The sequence below is a fragment of the Lampetra fluviatilis genome, chromosome 6, assembly GCF_964198595.1.
Source record: "Lampetra fluviatilis chromosome 6, kcLamFluv1.1, whole genome shotgun sequence".
NCBI classification, from domain to species: domain Eukaryota; kingdom Metazoa; phylum Chordata; class Hyperoartia; order Petromyzontiformes; family Petromyzontidae; genus Lampetra; species Lampetra fluviatilis.
This window is the reverse complement of record NC_136280.1, coordinates 16483113-16504192: the sequence shown is the minus strand read 5'-3', so window position 1 is coordinate 16504192 and position 21080 is coordinate 16483113. Positions and strand designations below refer to the sequence as shown.

Here is a 21080-nt window from a genome sequence, read left to right as displayed (position 1 = left end):
GTTGTTACCGCGTTAATGGTTGCACTTCTCACACTCGCAACGTGCGGCGTGTTCCGACTTGTTCCCCCTTACAGGTAAAGGAAAGGCGCGCGGAGATTTAGGCGAACGGAAACCGCCGAACCGAGCAGCCGCTGTGAAGAAAGGTGCCGACAAAACCCTCGCATTCAAACACCACGTCAATGTCGTTTCCCTGTGGGAGCGCTCGCCTGTAGGGTTGTACAATATCATCATCGGCTTTGGTAAAAGCACATACGGGGTATGTAAAGATGTCAACTCCTCTCAGAAGGGGAGTTGTATTAACACCTGAGCACTTTTATGAAGTGGACATTAGGCTTAATTGTCGCTGTTGCCTACATTTTTATGAAACTGATTCACCTGGATAATCCCTCGCAGAGGAAACTCGTGTGCGAAGGTGTCTAGGGTGTCAGCAACATGTGCGTTGCGAACACGCAATGGGCCGTTACTCCGCGGTAAACGTGTGTCACCTGCGCGACCTCACCGTTAGATCGTGTAAATATAAATGTGTCGTTAAACAAGCCACCACTACCCGTCATGGCCAATTAGTAAGGTTTGTCACGTAAACAAAACGTGCCAATCGGTTACCATTTAGTTACTGCTTAAGCACATCGGTGTGTTGTAAATCCACAACATTTACAAATCAAGTGCGCCGTTCCGCTAGTGATTACAACCAGCTTCATCAGGCAATAACCAGATTTTAATCTAGGTTCATGCTCCAACACACCAGTGTGCTGAAGTAGTCACTAATTGACACGTTCTGTTTACGTGACAAACCTTTCCTAATTGGCTGTGTCGGGTGGTGGTTTGGTTTAACGACACATTTATGCTTACGCGATCTAACCTCAATAAAATCCTTTATTACGAATAATATTGGGCGCGAAGCCTACATGTTAACAGTTAAAACACAATGCAGCTTATGTGTATTCTAACCAGGCCTAACGTTTCCCATGACTTGGTTTTACAAGCAGGCACCACAATGGTGTAACATTGTTGAACATCGTACAACAGAGGAGGGTGATGTGAATCCATTCGAAGGTTTTGCTCTCGTGATTTGCCTCTGCCTCCTCCTCCTGTCTCCTGTGCCACCCCCCCCCCCATAACTTGGGTTACTTTTTCACGACCCCTCGTTCTGCCGTCTCTCCTCCTCGTTCTGCAGAGGTGCCCGAGCCCCAGGAGACATCTGTGCAGAGCGGCAGTTCTGCCTGCGAGTCCGAGTCGGAATCGGAAAGCGAGAGCAGCGCCATCGGTAATGTCCCCACACGCTTACCCATGAGGCCTCTCTTGTTCCGTTGCCTCGGCACGGGATCAGAAATCACTGAATAGTCGAAAAGCGTCGCCGTGGAGAATATAATAAGTTGCAGTTTAAGCAAAACGGATGATATGATCTCCCTTTCGTGTGCTATCTTTATACCTACAAAATTAAAGTATAGCTTTACTTATCGAACCCATGGCCTTCTGGGAGATATTTTTTTTCAGCAGCATTTCCTTAACACAAGCAAAGTTCTGGTTTTGACGTTGATTCATTTCTCAGTTCTTTGCTGATAAAAATCTGCCAGTTCACTGGCTTGGGTTTAAGAAAGCCTGACTGCTGATGAGAGGAGGTTCTGCGAAAATGTCTTGTGAGCCTTTTCTTGGACACAAACCGCACTGGCCTGGGATTGTAGAAGTTTTTTTTTTTTAATTCTCTCTCATTGCCATTAGTGAACTGGAAATAAAAATGTGTAATGAGACCAAAAAATATGAAATATTAAAAATGGAAACTAACAACATGTTTGACTTGCGAGGGGAAGTGTTAACTGAAACCTGCAACCGTGGTTGACAGCCCATGGCTGAGCTAGTTCATTGGCTGTGCACGTCAACTGCCACCAGTCTAGTGTCATGTGGAGCTTACGTACGCTTACATTTTGTTGGTGACTGGAATGTTTTTTTAATGAGCTGCTGTGACCGTTATTTTTAGTGCATAGGAATAACTTGCAAAACTGTGTGTGTGTGAACGGGTCTCTTAGGGCGCGTGAGCTACCCTCTGGTGGAGAGCAGTACCCACATGCATGCGAATGAAACCAACGTGTCAACAGAGCAGGTATGGCCCTCATGGATTAGCACAGTTGGTGCAAAACAAGTTCAACATACATGGACACGGCACCAAACAAAGACAAAGATCTCCCCCATATAGCCTTAACAGACTGTTGGGGCAAGTGCTGTTAGCAAGCACCTGTGATGGCCGGCGATGGGGTGTGTGGCCAGCACTACGCCCGACTGCCTTTTTCTCCCCAGTAGCAATGCTTATACACCGCACCAGGTACTCATTTGAAGCTGAGTCAACCTTCGGGAGGCCCAGGACCCATTTCAGATAATCGTCACTGGTGTTGGCCGTGAGCGGGAATCGAACTCGGATCGCCCGCTTTGCAGCACAGCGCGCTAACTGCTGCACTCCCGCTCCCCACCACACACACACACACACGTACAGCCGCACCGAGGGCTAAAACACTCGCACGCACTCGCACACACACACGTACAGCCGCACCGAGGGCTAAAACACTCGCACGCACTCGCACACACACACACGTACACACACACACGCGCACACACACACGTGCAGCCGCACCGAGGGCTAAAACACTCGCACGCACTCGCACACACACACACGTACACACACACACGTACACACACACACGCACACACACACACGCACACACACACACGTGCAGCCGCACCGAGGGCTAAAACACTCGCACGCACTCGCACACACACACACGTACACACACACACGTACACACACACACGTACACACACACACGCACACACACACACGTGCAGCCGCACCGAGGGCTAAAACACTCGCACGCACTCGCACACACACACACGCACACACACACACGTACACACACACACGTACACACACACACGCACACACACACACGTGCAGCCGCACCGAGGGCTAAAACACTCGCACGCACTCGCACACACACACACGTACACACACACACGTACACACACACACGTGCAGCCGCACCGAGGGCTAAAACACTCGCACGATTCTCAACTCTTCTTTGTCAATGCCCCAAAGACTTGGAATTGCATCTCTTCTAAAATCTTAACCTTGGTGAGTGTACTGACAGTCTATAATGTATACTGTAGCCTGAAAAATGAAAAACAAACAAAAAGCCACGACGTTTCGATCTTAACACAAGCGGTCGTCATCAGGAAAAGGGGGGTTAGCCTCTAAAGGCAAACTGTTTATAAAGGTTGGGAGATGGGCGTAGCCCAAGTGTCTCGGCAGCACCAGCTAATGCCAATAGGTCCTGAATTTTGTTATTGTACACGGTTTTGTCCATGATGACCGTGTACAATAAGCTACCTAATGATGGTAGCTACACAAAAAAACATGTTTTTCGACTGCCATTACACTCACCGAGGTTAAGAACCAGGCTACAGTCTACATTATAGACTGCCAGTCCACTCACCAAACTTAATAACCAGGCTACAGTCTACATTATAGACTGCCAGTACACTCACCCAGCTTAGTAACCAGGCTACAGTCTACATTATAGACTGCCAGTACACTCAGCTTAATAACCAGGCTACAGTCTACATTATAGACTGCCAGTACACTCACCCAGCTTAATAACCAGGCTACAGTCTACATTATAGACTGCCAGTACACTCATAAAACTTAATAACCAGGTTACAGTCTACATTATAGACTGCCAGTACACTCACTCCGATTAAGAACCAGGCTACAGTATTTGTATTTTTTCGAATTTTCATTCACTTTATTTTTATTATTCTTTTTATCGTGACTTTATCGAAAGGACCAAATCTGTTTCATGTCTAGGCCTCGGCAAGGTAAGGTAATTTACCCTTTTTACCGGGTAAAAGGGTAAAGGTAAAGGGTAAAGGTGTCGACATGCCAAGGGGTAAGGTAAAGGGTAGGGTAAAGGTAGCGTGGAAGAATTACCCGGTAGGGTAAAGTTAGCGCGAAATATTACCCGGTAAATACGGTACCATGTTTACCGCTAAAAGCTCCGTGGCGCAGTCCGTGGCCTCCATTTAACAAGTAATATTTTAAAAAAAATTAAAACACGCTTTTATTAAATTAAATGTACTAGTAATGGCAGAACTCCACGACTCCAGGAAGTGGCCGCAAAGCTTGCCATAACGTAAGGGACCGTGGCCAATTACAGCCAACATCAGTTGACCGTCGAGAATTAGACCCAAGCCGAAACATAACATGTGAAAAAGAATGTTTAAAAATACATATATTTTTTATGATAGAATATAGTATTGTCATCAGTATGACATAAGTATACCAAGTTGCAGTCGATACCACATTGGGAAGTGGGGTTAAAATTGAGTTACAAGATTTGAGGATACAACGACAACAACAACAACGACAAGCGTGTAAAGTTGGAATCATCGAGAGTATTCTATATGAATAAAGCGCTCTACCTAGCATTTACCATTATAAACCTTTTTAATGTGTAGTACCCCAGTAATTACCCTGTAATCGGGTAATTTGTATGGGGTAAGGGTAAAGGTAGACTCGTTGCTTTTTACCTTTTACCTTACCTTGCTAAAGGGTGAAAGGCAGGGTAGAGTGATTGTTTTGTGGTAGGGTAAAGGTAGGCTCGTTGTTTTTACCTTACTTTGCCAAGGCCTATTCATGTCTCTGTAACGTCGTTATAATTGTGCTGTGACCAGTGTAAAAATTAACTGCCCCAGCTGACCGCGACAGGGATTTTATTATTGATTAATTTTTGTGCAATAATTTTACATTTCTCAGGTGACACGCTTGTTTCGCACTGATATCTGTTGTTTTCATCGCTGTACAGTAATCCCTCGGTTAACGTTTATCATCCGTTCCACGAAAACTGCTGTTGACCAAAATAACTGTTCATCGAATATACTCATAAGTTGAAAAAATTGTAAAAGTCACTGTGTCGGCAAGAAAGCTTTTCCTACTGCCAAAACAAGAAACAATGTAAACAAAGCCAGTCGAGGTCTAAACGCTCATAGACAGCTCAGGGCATGGCCTCGCCCCACTTCCGAGCACTCAGATTGGCCGAAATTGGCGCCCGCGTGCATAACGTAAACGTGCCGTTAACCAACATTTACAGTTGGTCGAAACCAGGGGAGGTCCTATGGGAGGCGAAACGTTAACTGAAAAACTGTTAACCGATGTCACTGAACTACTACTGTACTTGTGTATTATTAGTTTTTTCAGTTTGGCGACCCAGGTCACTCGAACAAATTAGTTTATCCTGGTCTCTTGGAGTTCTCTCACTTGCTCAAACAAATCAACTCGACCCGACACGGGCAGAAGCCAGCATTCAATGCTCAAGAGGCAATAGCTAAACGTTGGTGTGAAGGCTGCCGTCTCAGAGGCAACAGGCCGAAGCGTAGAGCTTCAATCCGAGGCTAACCGCGCTTATCGTTATCCTTGCAGATGACCGCGTTACCGGGAGAATCGAACGAGAGGCTCCCGCACTCCTACGTGGTGTCCACGGCAACCACCCTCCCCGTCACTCCAGGTGTGCAGGACCACGCTCGTGCTTTGGTCGCTCATTCTGGGGGGTTCGTAGCTGCTGTGTCCCGGGGGTCACTGGTTAATTGAGACAGGAGACCCATGGTAGCGCAAGCGTGTGATGACCGAGGGTGTCCCAAGGGCACAGGTCCGCTGACCGCCGTGAACAGATAATCACGGAGCTCGCTAATTGCCACTGCATGGCGACGTCGTCTTACATTTGCTGCCGTCGAAAGTCGTACCTCATGTTTCCCACACGCTATCAGCATTGAGCTTTGCGCCGTCGCCTACCGTGCACAGCTTCATGAGCGTGTGGACAATCTTCTTTCTGGAGGGTTCGTTGCTTTGTTTATTTTGTTGCCCCCAAATTCTGGCTTACTCGAGTCCAGCGTGGAGAGGTTACGCCGCGTACGCTGAGCCCCGTTGTGCGCGTGGTCGTAACGCGGCCATCGCTCGCTTTGCCTTTTCCAGCTTTCCACAGCAGCCTTCCGCCCCAGCCCTCGCGACCGAGCACAAAAGCCGCCCCCCGACCTCCGAAAGCGCAGAGCTCCGGCTCGCTGGCCCCGTACACGCAGAGCCCCGTCCCTCTCCACGCAGCGGCGGCGGCGGCACCGCCGCCCGCCTCTCTTCGCGCCGCCGCCCCCCCGTGCCTGCCCGAGGTGCCCCCCGCGGCGCCATACGCTCAGCACGCCACAGCGCTCGCGCCCGGCGCGCCGTCGGCGCACGCGCAGCAGCTCGACGAGCCGCAGCGCGGCGCATCGCGTCCGGCGGCGGCGATGGCGGCGAGCTCCCACGCGGCGCACTCGCCGGATCTGCGGCTCTCCCAGGGTCGCCCTGCGCGCTCGGACGCGCCGCGCGTGCTCTCGCCCGGCACGGTGGCGCCGCAGTTGCAGCACCAGGGCCTCCACGCGCCGCACGCGGCCGGCGCGCAGCTGCAGCATGCGCAGAGCATGCTGGCGCACGGCGCGAGTTGTCACGCGTCGGAGGTCACGCACGACGCCTTGCGGCAGCACGCTCGACAGGGCGACCAGACGGAGCGCCTGGCCTCTCAAGATGTGCTCCAGCATCAAGATCAAGAGGCATACGCCCACAATCCTTTGGAACAGCAGCCCGTCTTCGCTTCGATGGAGCACATGCAACAGGACTATTCCCAGGGTTCCCTGCCTCAGCCATCGCAGCAGGGCGCTCCGTTCGCGCAACACTCGTTTCACCAGACGTTCTCCCAGAGCGAGCTGCAGCACGACGCAGGGTCCAACCAGGACGGCGCGCACGGCGTCATCTCCCCGCTGCGCGACTCGTCCGAGTTCTCCGAGTTTGGGAGCGATGGGCCGTTCTCGCACGGCGTGCTGGGCGGCTCGCAGGACAGGATGAGCTTCGACGCCTTGTCCGGCGACGCGTTCGGGGTTGGACGCGCCCTCTCGCCCCTCAGCCTCAGCTCCCCACAGTCCTCGCCGGGATTGGTGAGTGCTGCACGGGGCGGCGGGGCTTGTGGGCTGGGCCGTTGTGTTCTCGAAACCGGTCTCCGCGCAGGTTTCCTCCGTGTGCTCCAGTTTGGTCCCGAAGCACCTTCAGTTAGCATGGTTGGCTACGTACGGTGAGAAATAAGTTACATACTTAACAAAAACATCCCAGTGCCGAAGAATTACCTCTAAACTAAGTAATTCCTCGTTTAACGCGGTTGAAGGCGTTCTTCTTGAAAGGTGCCGCATTAAGCAGGGAATTACATGTATATACATTACAGGAAGTAAATACAAAATTGGAAATTTGAATCACATTTACCTTCTAAAATCAGCCTGTAGCCATCCTATGGTGGGACAAAGATATGGCATGAGGGTACGCCGCCACTTACTCTATCACTCCGTGTACTGTGTCATTCCGTGTGTATACTCAGAATCCTGATACCACTCAGCCGCACAGCTGGAGAAAGTAGCTTGTCGTCGACCTCTCCGAAACTGCATTACAACGCCGTGTTAAGTAAAGTGTTCCCTGACTGAAGAACCGTGTTACAGCGCAACGCACGATGCGTGGATGTCCGTTAAGCGAGCACTCGCCGTACTCACTTGGGATCGCGCATGGTAGTAATGTGTAAAGTATGACCTTAGTATACATTAAGTATACCCTTAAAGTATGCCGCACCTACGATTAGCATGGTTGGCTACGTACCGTGCGACAGAAATTCAACGTCCACGCATAGCCTACTGGTCCGAGTCAAATTGACTTTCCGCTCAAACGGACGGCGAGGCATCGGTGCTCATCTCCTGCACACAGCCCTGAGCCAGCGGTGGGAATTCCACTGTCCTATGGTTGGGGGCAGTCTGCCCGTAGGACAACCGCTTTTGACTTCCCCACCTGTTTTATTGACGCCAGAGGGATGATTGGCTGAGTCAACCCCCCAACCGTGATTTTAACTCGTGACCTACCGACTGCGAAGACGCTCCTCGCTCTGCCGCCAAGCCTCCTGGCCTGACAGTCCGGATGATGTGTGGTCACGGCTCGGTCTCGCTGAGTGTGTGTGTGGATGTGGTTGTGCCGCGCAGGACGGACTTCAGAGAATCCTGGATGAGCACGTGCGCACGCCGTCTCCGTCAGGCCTGCACGGTGAGACGCTGCACACTGTGTTCAGGCGCTCACCCCCTTCACACTCTCACCCCCTTCAGACTCTCACCCCTTTGAGACTCTCACCCCCTTCACACTCTCACCCCCTTCACACTCTCACCCCTTTGAGACTCTCACCCCCTTCAGACCCTCACCCCCTTGAGACTCTCACCCCCTTCACACTCTCACCCCCTTCAGACTCTCACCCCTTTGAGACTCTCACCCCCTTCACACTCTCACCCCCTTCAGACTCTCACCCCTTTGAGACTCTCACCCCCTTCAGACTCTCACCCCCTTCAGACTCTCACCCCCTTGAGACTCTCACCCCCTTCAGACTCTCACCCCCTTCAGACTCTCACCCCCTTGAGACTCTCACCCCCTTCAGACTCTCACCCCCTTGAGACTCTCACCCTTCTCACTCTCACCCCCTTCAGACTCTCATCCCCTTCAGACTCTCACCCCCTTCAGACTCTCACCCCCTTGAGACTCTCATCCCCTTCAGACTCTCACCCCCTTCAGACTCTCACCCCCTTGAGACTCTCACCCCCTTCAGACTCTCACCCCCTTCAGACTCTCACCCCCTTGAGACTCTCACCCCCTTGAGACTCTCACCCCCTTCAGACTCTCACCCCCTTGAGACTCTCACCCCCTTCAGACTCTCACCCCCTTCAGACTCTCACCCCCTTCAGACTCTCACCCCCTTCAGACTCTCACCCCCTTCAGATTCTCACCCCCTTCAGACTCTCACCCCCTTCAGACTCTCACCCCCTTCAGACTCTCACCCGCTTCAGACTCTCACCCCCTTCAGACTCTCATCCCCTTGAGACTCTCACCCCCTTCAGACCCTCACCCCCTTGAGACTCTCACCCCCTTCAGACCCTCACCCCCTTCAGACTCTCACCCGCTTCAGACTCACCCCCTTCAGACCCTCACCCCCTTCAGACTCTCACCCCCTTCAGACTCTCACCCCCTTCAGACTCTCACCCCCTTCAGACTCTCACCCCCTTCAGACTCTCACCCCCTTCACACTCTCACCCCCTTCAGACTCTCACCCCCTTCAGACTCTCACCCCCTTCAGACTCTCACCCCCTTCAGACCCTCACCCCCTTCAGACCCTCACCCCCTTGAGACTCTCACCCCCTTCAGACCCTCACCCCCTTCAGACTCTCACCCGCTTCAGACTCACCCCCTTCAGACCCTCACCCCCTTCAGACTCTCACCCCCTTCAGACTCTCACCCCCTTCAGACTCTCACCCCCTTCAGACTCTCACCCCCTTCAGACTCTCACCCCCTTCAGACTCTCACCCCCTTCAGACTCTCACCCCCTTCAGACTCTCACCCCCTTCAGACTCTCACCCCCTTCAGGCTCTCACCCCCTTCAGACTCTCACCCCCTTCAGGCTCTCACCCCCTTCAGACTCTCACCCCCTTCAGGCTCTCACCCCCTTCAGACTCTCACCCCCTTCCGGCCTGCTCACGCTATGTCCTTGGGACTTTGAGCTCTGGCTGCACTCCGAGTTCTCAATTGAACATTGTGCGTTTTAGATTGATTATTATTATAATTGCCGAGTGTAAAAACACAGTTGCTGTGCACAGGCCCAAAGTCCCAAAACGTCAAGCAGCCAGCAACAAACAGCACCTCCAACACTGCAAAAGTGAAGAGCTAACCCGTTCCTTCAATTGAGCGATATCGCCCTCAATGAAGTGGACCTCGCTGCACAGGATAGCAGAACGGGGACGGTACATGAGGGGGTGGCGGAGGGCACAGAGCAACAAGAATGAATAGAAACCCGTCACGACCTCAGCGGCGAACACCGGCTGAGCAAAGTCATTTGCAAGTGTGAGCCACGAATAGCATGAGAAAATAGTAAGTTAATAAAATGAATAATTAGTAATGGAAAAAAACATTTCCCTTGCATCTTTGATGTCAAGTCTAAACAGGTTCGTCTTGCACAGGCCACGGAATTGAGAAACACTCGGCACGTTTCAGACGTCTGGTGGCTGGGTGTTCTACGTCTTTGGGTGTGCTCAGTGACACTCAAGCTGCTGCTGCTGCTGCTGCTGCCGTGCTGTGTGTGTGGATGCAGAGGACACCGCGTTCTTATTTGGGGTCCCGGAGCCAGAAAAGCCAAAGCTTGCTGCCCCTCCTGGTCAGCCCCAGAAGGTGCGTGTTCTGCAGTGTGTCGAGTGTGTGCGCGTGGGCAGTGCTGGAGTGCGGTGGTTACTGCACTGCACCTACGACCTCAGGGACCGGCGTTACATTCTTGATCATGACCAACATCGGTGATTAATATCTTAACCAGTCCTGGGTTTCCTCTAGGTCGACTTAAATTAGTACCCGAGTGTGGTGTGTCGAACATTGCCACTGGGAAGACAAAGGCGGCTGGGCGTGGTGCTGGTCTCCCACCAGCTCATACTCCCTGCCGGCCTTCATATGCGCTCGCTGACAGCACTTGCCACAACGGTCCGTTGAAGGCTACACGGTGCATCTCTGTTTGCTCATGAGAGTGTGTGGCTCCATGTGTTGATTTAGAGCTGTGGTTCCCAGCCTGTGCTGCATGCACCACTGGATTGTGGGTATAAGCCTCTTGATCTTGATGCTGGAGACATACTTCCACCAATCAGAGTAAGACTAACTCACTTCCACCAATCGGAGTGAGACCGACTCACTTCCACCAATCGGAACGAGACCAACTCGCTTCCATCACGAGACGTTTGCTTGGATGAGGATGTGCAGCTCGGAGTGTGAGCTGCTGTCGGTGTGTGACTGAGGGGGAGGTTGGTCTCTCCGTGTCGTCTCTGTGTGTGTAACAAGTTTTCCCTTTTCTCCGTTCGCTGTCCGATTGCTACTTTTGCAGTTGTGCAGCGCTTGGAGTCGTTTGGTTGCATCGTTTTAGCGCCACGTGAATATTGTTGTGGTGCTGCCATGTTTGTTGGTCATCAGGATGTGAAAATAAAGAACATGGGTGGCTGGGCCAGCCTGGTGAAGATGGTCGCCCCGGTGGCCCCGTGTGGCGGCGGCGGCGGCGGCGGAGGAGTCGGGGCAAGCGGGGGAGGAGGCCGAGCGGCCAACGAGAGCTTTGAGCAGTTCAAGAGGGCAGCGCGGGAGAAGGAGGAGCGCGAGAGGAGGGAGCGTGAGAGGGGGGAGTACAAGCGCATGCAGCTGCAGCACTCTGAGAAGGAGCAGCGACAAAGGTGATGGAGGGGAGGTGGGGGGGGGAGTTTGCCACTTCCGCCTCACAGATTTCATTTGCAGAGCCGCGGCCGCTGTATCTCAAGACGCGGCTCGCGAGTTCCCGCATGCGTGTCGGTGCGTAACCCGGAGGACACTCACGTGCGACATGCCGTGAACACCGAGGGCTCTCAGCAGTTTCAAATACATTTCGCTCTACTCCCACATCCTAGGTCACCTTGCAGCCAAAGCCGCCTATACTCAACTAAAACTGAACAATTTTTTATTTTAGCAGGTAAGGCCCACTGAGCTATACAGCTCTTTTTCAGAAGTGACCTGGCCACAAATGATAGCCCAACGAAGTGGCTTATCGTGTGGACATTTATAGTAGCAGCCAAATACTCTTAAACGCAAGTTGATTCTAAATCCATAATATAGTGTTTTTTTGGTTGGATCGCGAAAATATGAATGTCATTAAACCCGCCACCACCCGCCACAGCCAATTAGTAAGGTTTGTCACTTAAACAGAACGTGCCAATTTGTTACTCGTACAGCACACCGGTGTGTTGGAGAGCAAATCAACAACATTTACAATCTGAGTACGACGTTTCGCCGGTAATCACAGCGAGCTTCATCAGATATTGGTCGCAAAAGCCTACGTGAGTTAAATTTATTCTAAATGTGGAGAGGAAAAACCGGAGTACCTGGATAAAAATCCACGCAACCACGGGGAGAACATGCAAACTCCAAATATACAGCAGGTGTCAGGGTTGGGATCGAACCCACAGCCTCCTGTATATCGGACGAGAAAGTGAACATCTCGTCACTGCGGCGCTTTGTTATCACCGAGTATACCCAGGCCATCTCCTATTCAAGTACTCATCAGGCTTAGCCCTCTTCAATTTACAAGGTTGGGCCCGGTGATGGCGATTTCGTTGTTTTGGGCTTGTTCAGGAGACTGGGAAGTATCATTAAAATGGTGCTACCATGTCAAATCTGAATGTTGTCCGTTGCCACCGTTACGGCCCTGTGTTCAACAATAGCAGGTTATAATAATATAATAATTAGTTTTTAACCCTTTTATCTGGCAACAAAACTGACACCTTGTTTACAAGGAGTCATGTTTGCATTGACCACAATACCTGCGGTCAGAATGCAAACAAAAAACACAACTCTGATAATGTATGCACTTTCCTTGAAATTAATTGGTCCACACCCGAGACAGCTTTTCTTAGAGCCTAGTCTCACATGGTGTTGGACCAGATGACGCCAAAAGGCGCACTCCTGACTCCTTGTAAAAAAAGGTGTCAGTTTTGTTGCCAGATTAAAGGGTAAAAAAACAATTATCATATTTTGCTACTGGCAAAGGAGGTTCCAATGGTAATGGCAGGTTAGTGTCAGCAATTATAGCGGCAGTGTGCATTGCTTGTTGTGTTTAGTTCTTTCCCCACACCTCCGATTAGTACGGTTGGCTACGGCTACGCACAGTGCGAAAGAAGTTAAACAAACATACATTGCCTAATACAATGTCAATTGTGAAACTAACCATTTCCCTGCTGTGCTTTAAAGATGAGTTAGAATTGTAAATGCTCAGTACTTTGCAGATTGGGCAGTTGTAATATGTAACAGGAAGCTTCTCTCTAATCGGTCTTATCGTGATGTAGCCATTTAAAGATTTAACTTCGATATTTAAGATAATTAATCATAGCGTCCTTCTTCATTAACTAGGCTAACTGAGCACCATGCTTGTGGCGTTATGCGTTTTGCCGTACGCTCGTGTGCGCACGCGCATGTTCTGGCCTGCGTGTTCCCTCTTGCTGATCCGTATGTGCGCACACGCGGTTTTTCCGCAGAGATCGGGATGAGGAGGAGTCTATGGAGTGTCCACGTGGGGCACAGGAGGTGACGAGGCTAGAGCAACAACAGCTCGAGAAGATTGAACTGGAGCACCACGTGCAGGCCATGCACACAGACATGGACATGCAGCAGCATCAGCATCATCATCAGCAGCAGCAGCAGCAGGCACCACATGATTTGCATAAGCAGCAGGCCGCGAAGGAGCGGGAGAGAGAGATCGCCAGGCAGCGGGAGCAGGAGAGGCGAAGGAGAGAGGCGGTGAGAATAATTGCGCTTCGTCGGAACGGTTTCATTTGCCCCAGAGAAAACTTGTCAATTGCACGAGTTGAAACCCGAGATGCTACGGCGGCCTGTTTTTGATTAATTGCATGTGCGTGTGTTTGTGTGTGCGTGCAGCTGGCAGGAACCATTGATATGAATTTCCAAAAGGACCTCATGGCAACATTTGAAGAAAACCTCTTTTGATTTGCGAGTTACGGCCAACGGAGTCTGGAACCTGGACATGAGCTCCACTCTTGAACCGGGACACAAGCTCAGCTCGTGAAGCCGGACACAGGCTCAGCTCGTGAGCCGGGACATGGGCTCAGCTCGTGAACCGGGACACGAGATCCACTCGTGAAGACGATACAGCCGACCTGGTTATTCGCGAGGGGGCACAAACGTTATGCAACTCCGTCGGGAGGCATCGGACCGGACCGCCAACAGCCGATCAGAGGGCGTCTTACACTGACAATGCTCATAACCGAGTACCGTGATGGCGCCGCACATGGATTCGCAGTGTTTGGTTTGAGCAGCTTAGCCGCTGGGATGTAACCAAAATGTTTCCCCTTGAACATTGGAGTGATGTGTGCAGTCTCTGACCACTGACATGTGCAGACTTGCATCGTCGTAGGCTTTGATTTTCAGGTGTGCACTAAGATGTTAACGATGCCACATATGACTGCACTGACATATCAACTCCCATCATAGCAGTGGGGAACAGCTGCAGCAGGTCGCAAGTCCCACGTGGAGGGGAGTGCCTCTGGAGCAGAGCGCTTTACAACCGGAGGGGCAGCACATTTTGTGTGGTATTGTTGGTCCAGGGGGGGGGGTGAGTTAGGTGAAGTCGAAATTGAAGGGTGGATGGAGCGTTCTTGCCTTTAGGGCGGAGGGAAGCGGGTTTTGGTGATGGACACGTCTGTTCGAGGGAGGAAAGGGTTTGTAAGTTATTTTCCATTGCGAGAATCTCTGCAATGGCACGTCCACTTTTCTGCCACCAGAAATAAACGTTTTTTTATTTCGTTTAGACCATCCCCAAGTTTTATTTTGCAATCATGTTACGTGAGTACACCTTCGAATGAGAGTCTTCTCTGCAAGGCCACATAAAACATGGTTACTTCTCCACCGGTGAATGCCAAGCAAACCAAAGTGTGTGTCCATAAGTGATCCTGTCCGGATAGCGGCTGGCATTCATGGCCATTTAACAGGTGAAGAAAAGAAACATTCTTTTCTCACCGAGAATTTACTTCTACGATTCTTTGTGCAAAAGTTCCATGTTGTGCTATTGGGATGAGAAATTCATTGAATTTTGCATCTAATTCATGGAGCTCACGTCAGCGTGTGGATAAACACGCACGCGCCTACTAAGAACCTCGGCCTTTGGTTTGTCGCACCGTTGAGTCGCATAGCCCCCGCTGCCAGACTCACGGCTTCATTGGGACGCTTGGGCAGCAAGGTCAATGCCCGCACATTACAATGGACCCCCACTCCCCACTGGAGCTGTGCACCGCAGTGGTTTTTGAACATGGGAGTGGCATCGTTGGGTTTTGTCGGCAGTCGGATGTCTAATATATGCACGGATCCTCCTTCACGTTGACTGCTCAGTGGCTCTTGAACCAATCACACCCGACTGCTCCCGTTGTCCAGTGTGAGCACGCTGCGACTTCACTCACCATGCGGTGCCTCTTTAAACGAACAACGCCACAGCTACGTTACCTTGACGGCCGCGCGTCGCCTTCTCAATCGAAATGGGGGCTGCGGTGTGTGATGTTATTTTTTGCACGTGTGCCACATCTCTCTGGCCTGGCCATCCACGTACATATCTTCATTGGCCATTCCACATTCCTAAGTCCACATTTGTATTATTGACTGCAACCCCCGTGTCTCGCTGTCCGCATTCGACCGCGCGCATTTTAATCTGGCCACTCGCACACATTCATACCCGACCGAGATTCCCATTGGCACTTTGCGGATTCAAGTTAGGCTCGTGGCGGCTGTGGGGTGAAATATTTGTTTTAATCTTTAACTGCACGCTTAGAAAACGAAGCTGCCTCGTATGGGTTGCCTGTGCTACGGATTGCCGCCTGAGTTAACGCGAAGTGACTCGTAACGTAACCCAGCGAGTGTCCAATATGTGCGTGTAACCTCCTCCCCACACCAGGTGGCCAGGTGGGATGGCTCGAGCCTTTCCAGATGTCGGCATTACAGAGCGTGGAGATTATGCGAATTCTGCGTTTGAAAAGAGAATGCGTTACATATTTTCAGCAGCTGGAATGGGCAAATGCATTCCTCGTTAACAAGCACGCGTACAGCTGGGTCAGGCTGGCTCATTCATTACGTCTATTCAAATAGTCGACCCTTTGAATTCAATTGCCCCTTAATCTCTCTGGCTCCACAAGAGAGTACCCATTCTTATCACCTTGTTTCTAAGTCTCGTCAAATATTAATTTTACATTTGCTGTAATAACGGCCGTGTCTGAAGAAGTGGGACCGCGGCTGTGGTTGAAACCTGGAGGCGTTGGTGGAAAAGACGATGACGACGACGATGACGGCAGCGATGATGATGATGAGACCGAGGAGGGAGCTGCGAGGCTGTGGCATTGACTCCGTCCAGCTCTACTTGAAACCATTTATATTTTGAATCTCTTGATGGCGATGTAATTTTTTTTAATTTGTAAACACATGTATGTTGGATTTTATGCCTTTTGACGTGGAGGTTTACTCGATCAGTTTTGGTTCCGTATTTTTGTGTCCATATTTCTCCCTGTTGCCCGGTCCAGCTCTCTCACTTGCCACCTGGCACGCTCGCTCCCTGTCTGGATGATTACCTGTTCCCCCTGGCGAGGTGTCCCAGTAATTATTTTTTTATGTCTCCCCCAATGTCTTTGTGATCCTTTGTCGAGGACCCATATTGCCCAAATTCACACACGGTATGGAGGGGGGGGGTGGTGGTTGAGCTGCTGACGGTTTAAATCCTGCGACGTGCAATTGCCGATTGATTTTTATCGTCCGTCTGTGTGATGATACTACTACGACTCTTGGAAGTGATGAAGACTTTCATCCCCTTACCTCTCAGCGTCTCACTGGCAGTTCATGCCAAAAGGAATAGTCGCCACGCACCGCTCCCCATGCCGCCCTTCCTCACCTTAACTGTGTATTTTGTTAGTTGATGAAAATTACTTGAACCTATTATAATCTTTACAAAGTAACCTTGAAAGGCACGTTTGAATAGCAAAGACAGTTCCTCCCCAAGTGTCAGTTTTTTTTAGATGGGCACGAGAGCGTCCGACATTGTGACACTCGCCAGCAAGCACAGTCGCCCGCGTGGCATACTCAGTACCCACAGCGACTCGTTAAAACAAACAGAAACACATCCACAGGAATATAATGCGCACGATGTTCGGTTTTCTATGAAGGGGTGACGTGGGGTTCGAGTAGGGAGTGTGGTGCATCTTTGTCAAGTATTGTAAATGCTATTTCTGTTTCACACTGTGGGACTTATTCCAAACTGGTGGTTCAGTTGTGTTTTTTGTGGAAGCTGCAGGTTCCCACCCACCCGGTTTGCCAGCGATCGGCTGCCGGGGATGGCCGGGCCCCCACCGTGGATGACTGCGCGCACACAATGCCCTCACCCTTGCACCCCAGACGCATGTGCGCGGTGTTAATGAAGCCGTGGTGGTTGGGGGGGGGGGATCACAGGTCGTTGAGGATCGGAGGAGGCCTTCGGCTGAGCTCTGTGACCTCGCTTTGAATGAGGCGTTGAGCAAGCGAGGGGTGGGGTGGGGGGGTGAATCCGCTCAACCCCCCCCCCACTCTGCGCTGGTCATGGCTCCTTGCGGACGAAGGTGAACGGCCACTGGCCGAGAAGCGGACGAGCGGCGTCCTTTGGGAGGAGGAAGAGGGGGGGGGAAACCCAATTCCGTACGACGGCGATTGCCTTTTGGTGTGGAGCTGTTGGTCTGTAGGGATCGTGGTTTGTTGCGAGGTTACTTGGCGGGACTTTGTAAAATAAAGTGCATCAAAATGTCGTCGTGCCCTGCCGGTGGTGGTGTTGCAGAAGATCGTTCGGAGGTAATGCTCTACGGCCGAGGGGGGGGGGGGGGGGGCACGTATTGATGAGACGTCGCGTACCTCCAAAGCACTTTCTGGTCGTGCTCCGCTGTTAACATTTCCACGCAGAGAGTGAGCGTGTCTCTTCCACAGAGAGTGTAGCATCTCACCCACTTACATCTCAAACCCTGGCCTGTGCCCAACGGTCCACTGTTTCGAACATTCATTGTTTCTATTGTGTTTTACAGCCACACGGTGGTCTTGACGATCACGTTGAGTCTTCTATCTGTGCACCGCTACCAACGCAGCTGTTCGTTCGCATTCATGCGTCGGTCATCAGGCCAAGACTGGCGGATGAGCGGGTCCGTTGAGAATCATGCGCGATGAATCCTCAGTACCCGATACCCCATTGTTAGCCGACCTATGCCGCGTATTTTTACTGCTGCGAGGCTGTGTTCTTGGGGCAAACCGACTGGGGGCTTTAAACGCTCAAAGAGAGATCCGTCTGCAACTCGCCGTCGGTTGAGTTTCCACGATTGTTCGACTGCCATGGGCTGCAGAGCCGCAGAGTTTGGATAGAAAAAAAAATATCGGCAAGTCGCCAAATCTGGTAAGCGCGGTCAAAATGCGCTGAATGCAATCAGGGCACGGGCAAGGCGTGGCTGTCCCGAGCACAAGGATGTCCACCGACCTCGGCGAGGTCATTGGGTAGACGCGCAACAGCTATCGTTAGTGGGTCGCGCTCGTTACACACACAGTGCTTGCCACCAGTGAACCACCAAATAGTCCAGAGGTGGGACAAAGTCATTGTTATGCAAGTCCAAGTCGAGTCGCAAGTCATCAAATTCATGACTCGAGTCTGACTCGAGTCCAAGTCACATGACTCGAGTCCACACCTCTGCCAAATTCCTCGCTGATCTTGTCAAGCAGCATAAACCATCACGCGCACTCTGGTCATCAGCGCAGCAGCAGCAGCGGATTGTTGTCTAACCGTCGAAAAAGACGGTCATCGCATCGCGTGCTTCTGCGGCCGTCTGGAACGCTCTTCCGATATTAGGAAGCCACTGGAGCGATGCACTTTTAAATAATCTATATTGACAAACTAATTTCTTTAGATCTGCTTTTTGTGATTAGTTTTGCACTTCCTCGCACCTCTGATTAGCGCGGTTGGCTACGCACGGTGTGAAAGAAGTTCAACATACATCCATAAGCACGTCATACAACGAGAATTCCTATGCAACGTAGGAGTGCCGCTCATCACGGGTTCACGGTTCGATCCCAGGGGCCGCCCTGGTTATTACTGCGGGTCTTGTTAACCCTAATAATGCCATGATAATAATACTACTATATACGCGGTCTGCTTCACAATGGACGATAACATTGCGGTGACACGAAGAGTGTGGGGGGCTCGTGTGCCGGCGTCAATTTGCCAAACTTGAACGATTACACCGCAAATTCATCAAACCCGGGGGGTTCGGCACAGCGGCCAGCGACGTTCGACCCTCCTGACGAAGTCGTGAGACTCGGTGAGGTTTTCCCCTGGGCAAAAACAAAACCAAACAATCTCACTCATGACTTATTGCTCCCGAGTGCTCATCTATTGCTTGTTAACTCGCACTTGATGGAGATATAAACAGTGGTATTACACAAAGACGAAGATCCCCATCCTGTGTAGCCTTACAACACTGTTGGGGCACTGCCACACGAGAAGACCGGTGGCTAGCAACCACGCCGGGCCACCTTTGTCTCCCCAGGCGCGATGTTTACTACACACCAGGTACTCATTTGAGGCCAAGTCGTTCTAGGGGAGGCCCAGGAGCGATTCAGATAATCGTCACCGGTGTTGGCCGTGAGCAGGAATCGAACTGGGTTTGCGGGTTTTCGTAGGGCAGCGTAGCGCGCTGACCACTGCATCCACACGCGCGCTTCCATCTAGCAGCGATTGATGGCCATTTGTTGTGTCGCTATGTGGTTCTTTCGGTACACGTTCCTTTGGAGTGGGCAGGTAGGAACTTGGTTGGACAGCGCATTCGTGCACGACAGACAATATGCACAACAGACAAATAATCCCTGGTGGGCAGTGTGGAACCTGTTGTTTCTACCTGTATAAAAGACAACTTGACTTGAGGTAGCCAGGCAGCCAGCCAGGTAGCCAGCCCCCCTCCCTCAGGCCCCTCCCCTGACCCCCCCTCCCTTAGGCTCCTCCACTGACCCCCCCCCCCATATCCTTAGGCCCCTCCCCTGACCCCCTCCCCCCTCAGGCCCCTCCCCTGACCCCCCCCCCCTCAGGCCCCTCCCCTGACTCCCCCCTTCCTTAGGCCCCTCTATCCTTAGGCCCCTCCCCTGACCCCCCCCCCCCCTTAGGCCCCTCTCCTGACTCCCCCCTTCCTTAGGCCCCTCCCCTGACCCTCCTCCCTTAGGCACCTCCCCTCTCCGTACCCGGCAGTAGATCTCCACCAATCAAATAGCTGTTTATATTATATATATATTTATGCACGACAGACAGACAGACAAAAAATCCCTGATGGGCAGTGTGGAACATTGTTCCTACCTGTAAAAGTCACGTAGATAGGACGTTTCGATCACAACACAAGCGATCGTCTTTAGGAGGAAAGAGGTGGAGGTCACCGAAGGCAACCGTTTTTAAAGGTTTAAAAAAGTGGGCGTGGCACAAGAGCTCCGGCGGTGGAAGCATGGGACATGCAGTGCCAACAAAACGTCCTGGTGTCAGAACGAAGTGGGCAGGGCATATGTGCCCTGGAGTAAGGTAACAAGAAAACACAAATCAAATCATGACCTGACCTGTGCTCCCTTGACAAGAGAACACAAATCAAGTCATGACCCAAAGTGGTTTATGGCATCTTTCCAATGATTACTGAGTTTGTAGCCATCTTCTCGGTTGAAATTGTGTCTGTGTCGATATATGGATGGCTTCATGAACAAATCTTTGTTGTGCCAGCCGCATAAAATAATGATCAGCCACGGCAGAATTATTGGTCCTACCGTGTTTCAAATCTGCCTTATGCTCACGAACACAGTCCGAGACATGTCGCTTAGTTTCCCCAATGTAACTGCTGCCGCAGATACAGCTTGTTTGTAGACACCGGGATATTGCATGTCAGGGATATTGTCCTTCACAGATGGGATCATGTCACGAATTTTATGTACTGTTTTAAATCAGACCTGGATCTTGTGTTTGTTCATGATTTGGGAAATATTTTTGGTTACCCCTGCTATGTATGGCAAGGTGATGATTTTGATTGGATCCTCAGATGACTCCTTCCTCACGGTTGGGGTGATGGCTTTGCGGACTGTGTAGTCAGAATATCCGTTCGCCTTGAGAGCTTGGTATACGTGTTTGAGTTAACTGGTTATGTGTTCATGGTTGGAGATACATTGAGCTTTGTGGTGTAGAGTTTTTATGAGGGAATTATTCTGGGATGGATGGTGGTGGGAGTCAGTTTTTTTGGTAGGCATCAGTATGGGTTGCTTTCCTGTAGACATAATGACTCATTGAGCCATCTGGTCTCTTTTAATAGGACATCCAAGAAAGGTAGCATGCCATCCTTTTCTACCTCCATGGTGAATTTGTTGGCTGGATGTATGG

The 21080-nt window shown here is 51.2% G+C and overlaps 1 protein-coding gene across 4 annotated transcripts in view; it reads left to right on the top strand.

The window, feature by feature from the left end:
- LOC144933213 (uncharacterized) overlaps positions 1–17449 on the top strand; it is a 39043-nt gene extending 21594 nt beyond the window's left edge. For all 4 annotated transcript variants that reach the window (XM_078857867.1, XM_078857868.1, XM_078857865.1 and 1 more), the window contains exons 13-22: positions 75–143; positions 1175–1264; positions 2025–2098; positions 5465–5549; positions 6014–7002; positions 8080–8140; positions 10224–10300; positions 11081–11331; positions 13162–13423; positions 13562–17449. In XM_078857867.1, the coding sequence (XP_078713993.1) occupies positions 75–143; positions 1175–1264; positions 2025–2098; positions 5465–5549; positions 6014–7002; positions 8080–8140; positions 10224–10300; positions 11081–11331; positions 13162–13423; positions 13562–13630 (2027 nt within the window). In that variant the 3' untranslated portion in view covers positions 13631–17449. The remainder of the gene's footprint in view (positions 1–74; positions 144–1174; positions 1265–2024; positions 2099–5464; positions 5550–6013; positions 7003–8079; positions 8141–10223; positions 10301–11080; positions 11332–13161; positions 13424–13561) is intronic.
- Positions 17450–21080: the final 3631 nt, after the last annotated feature.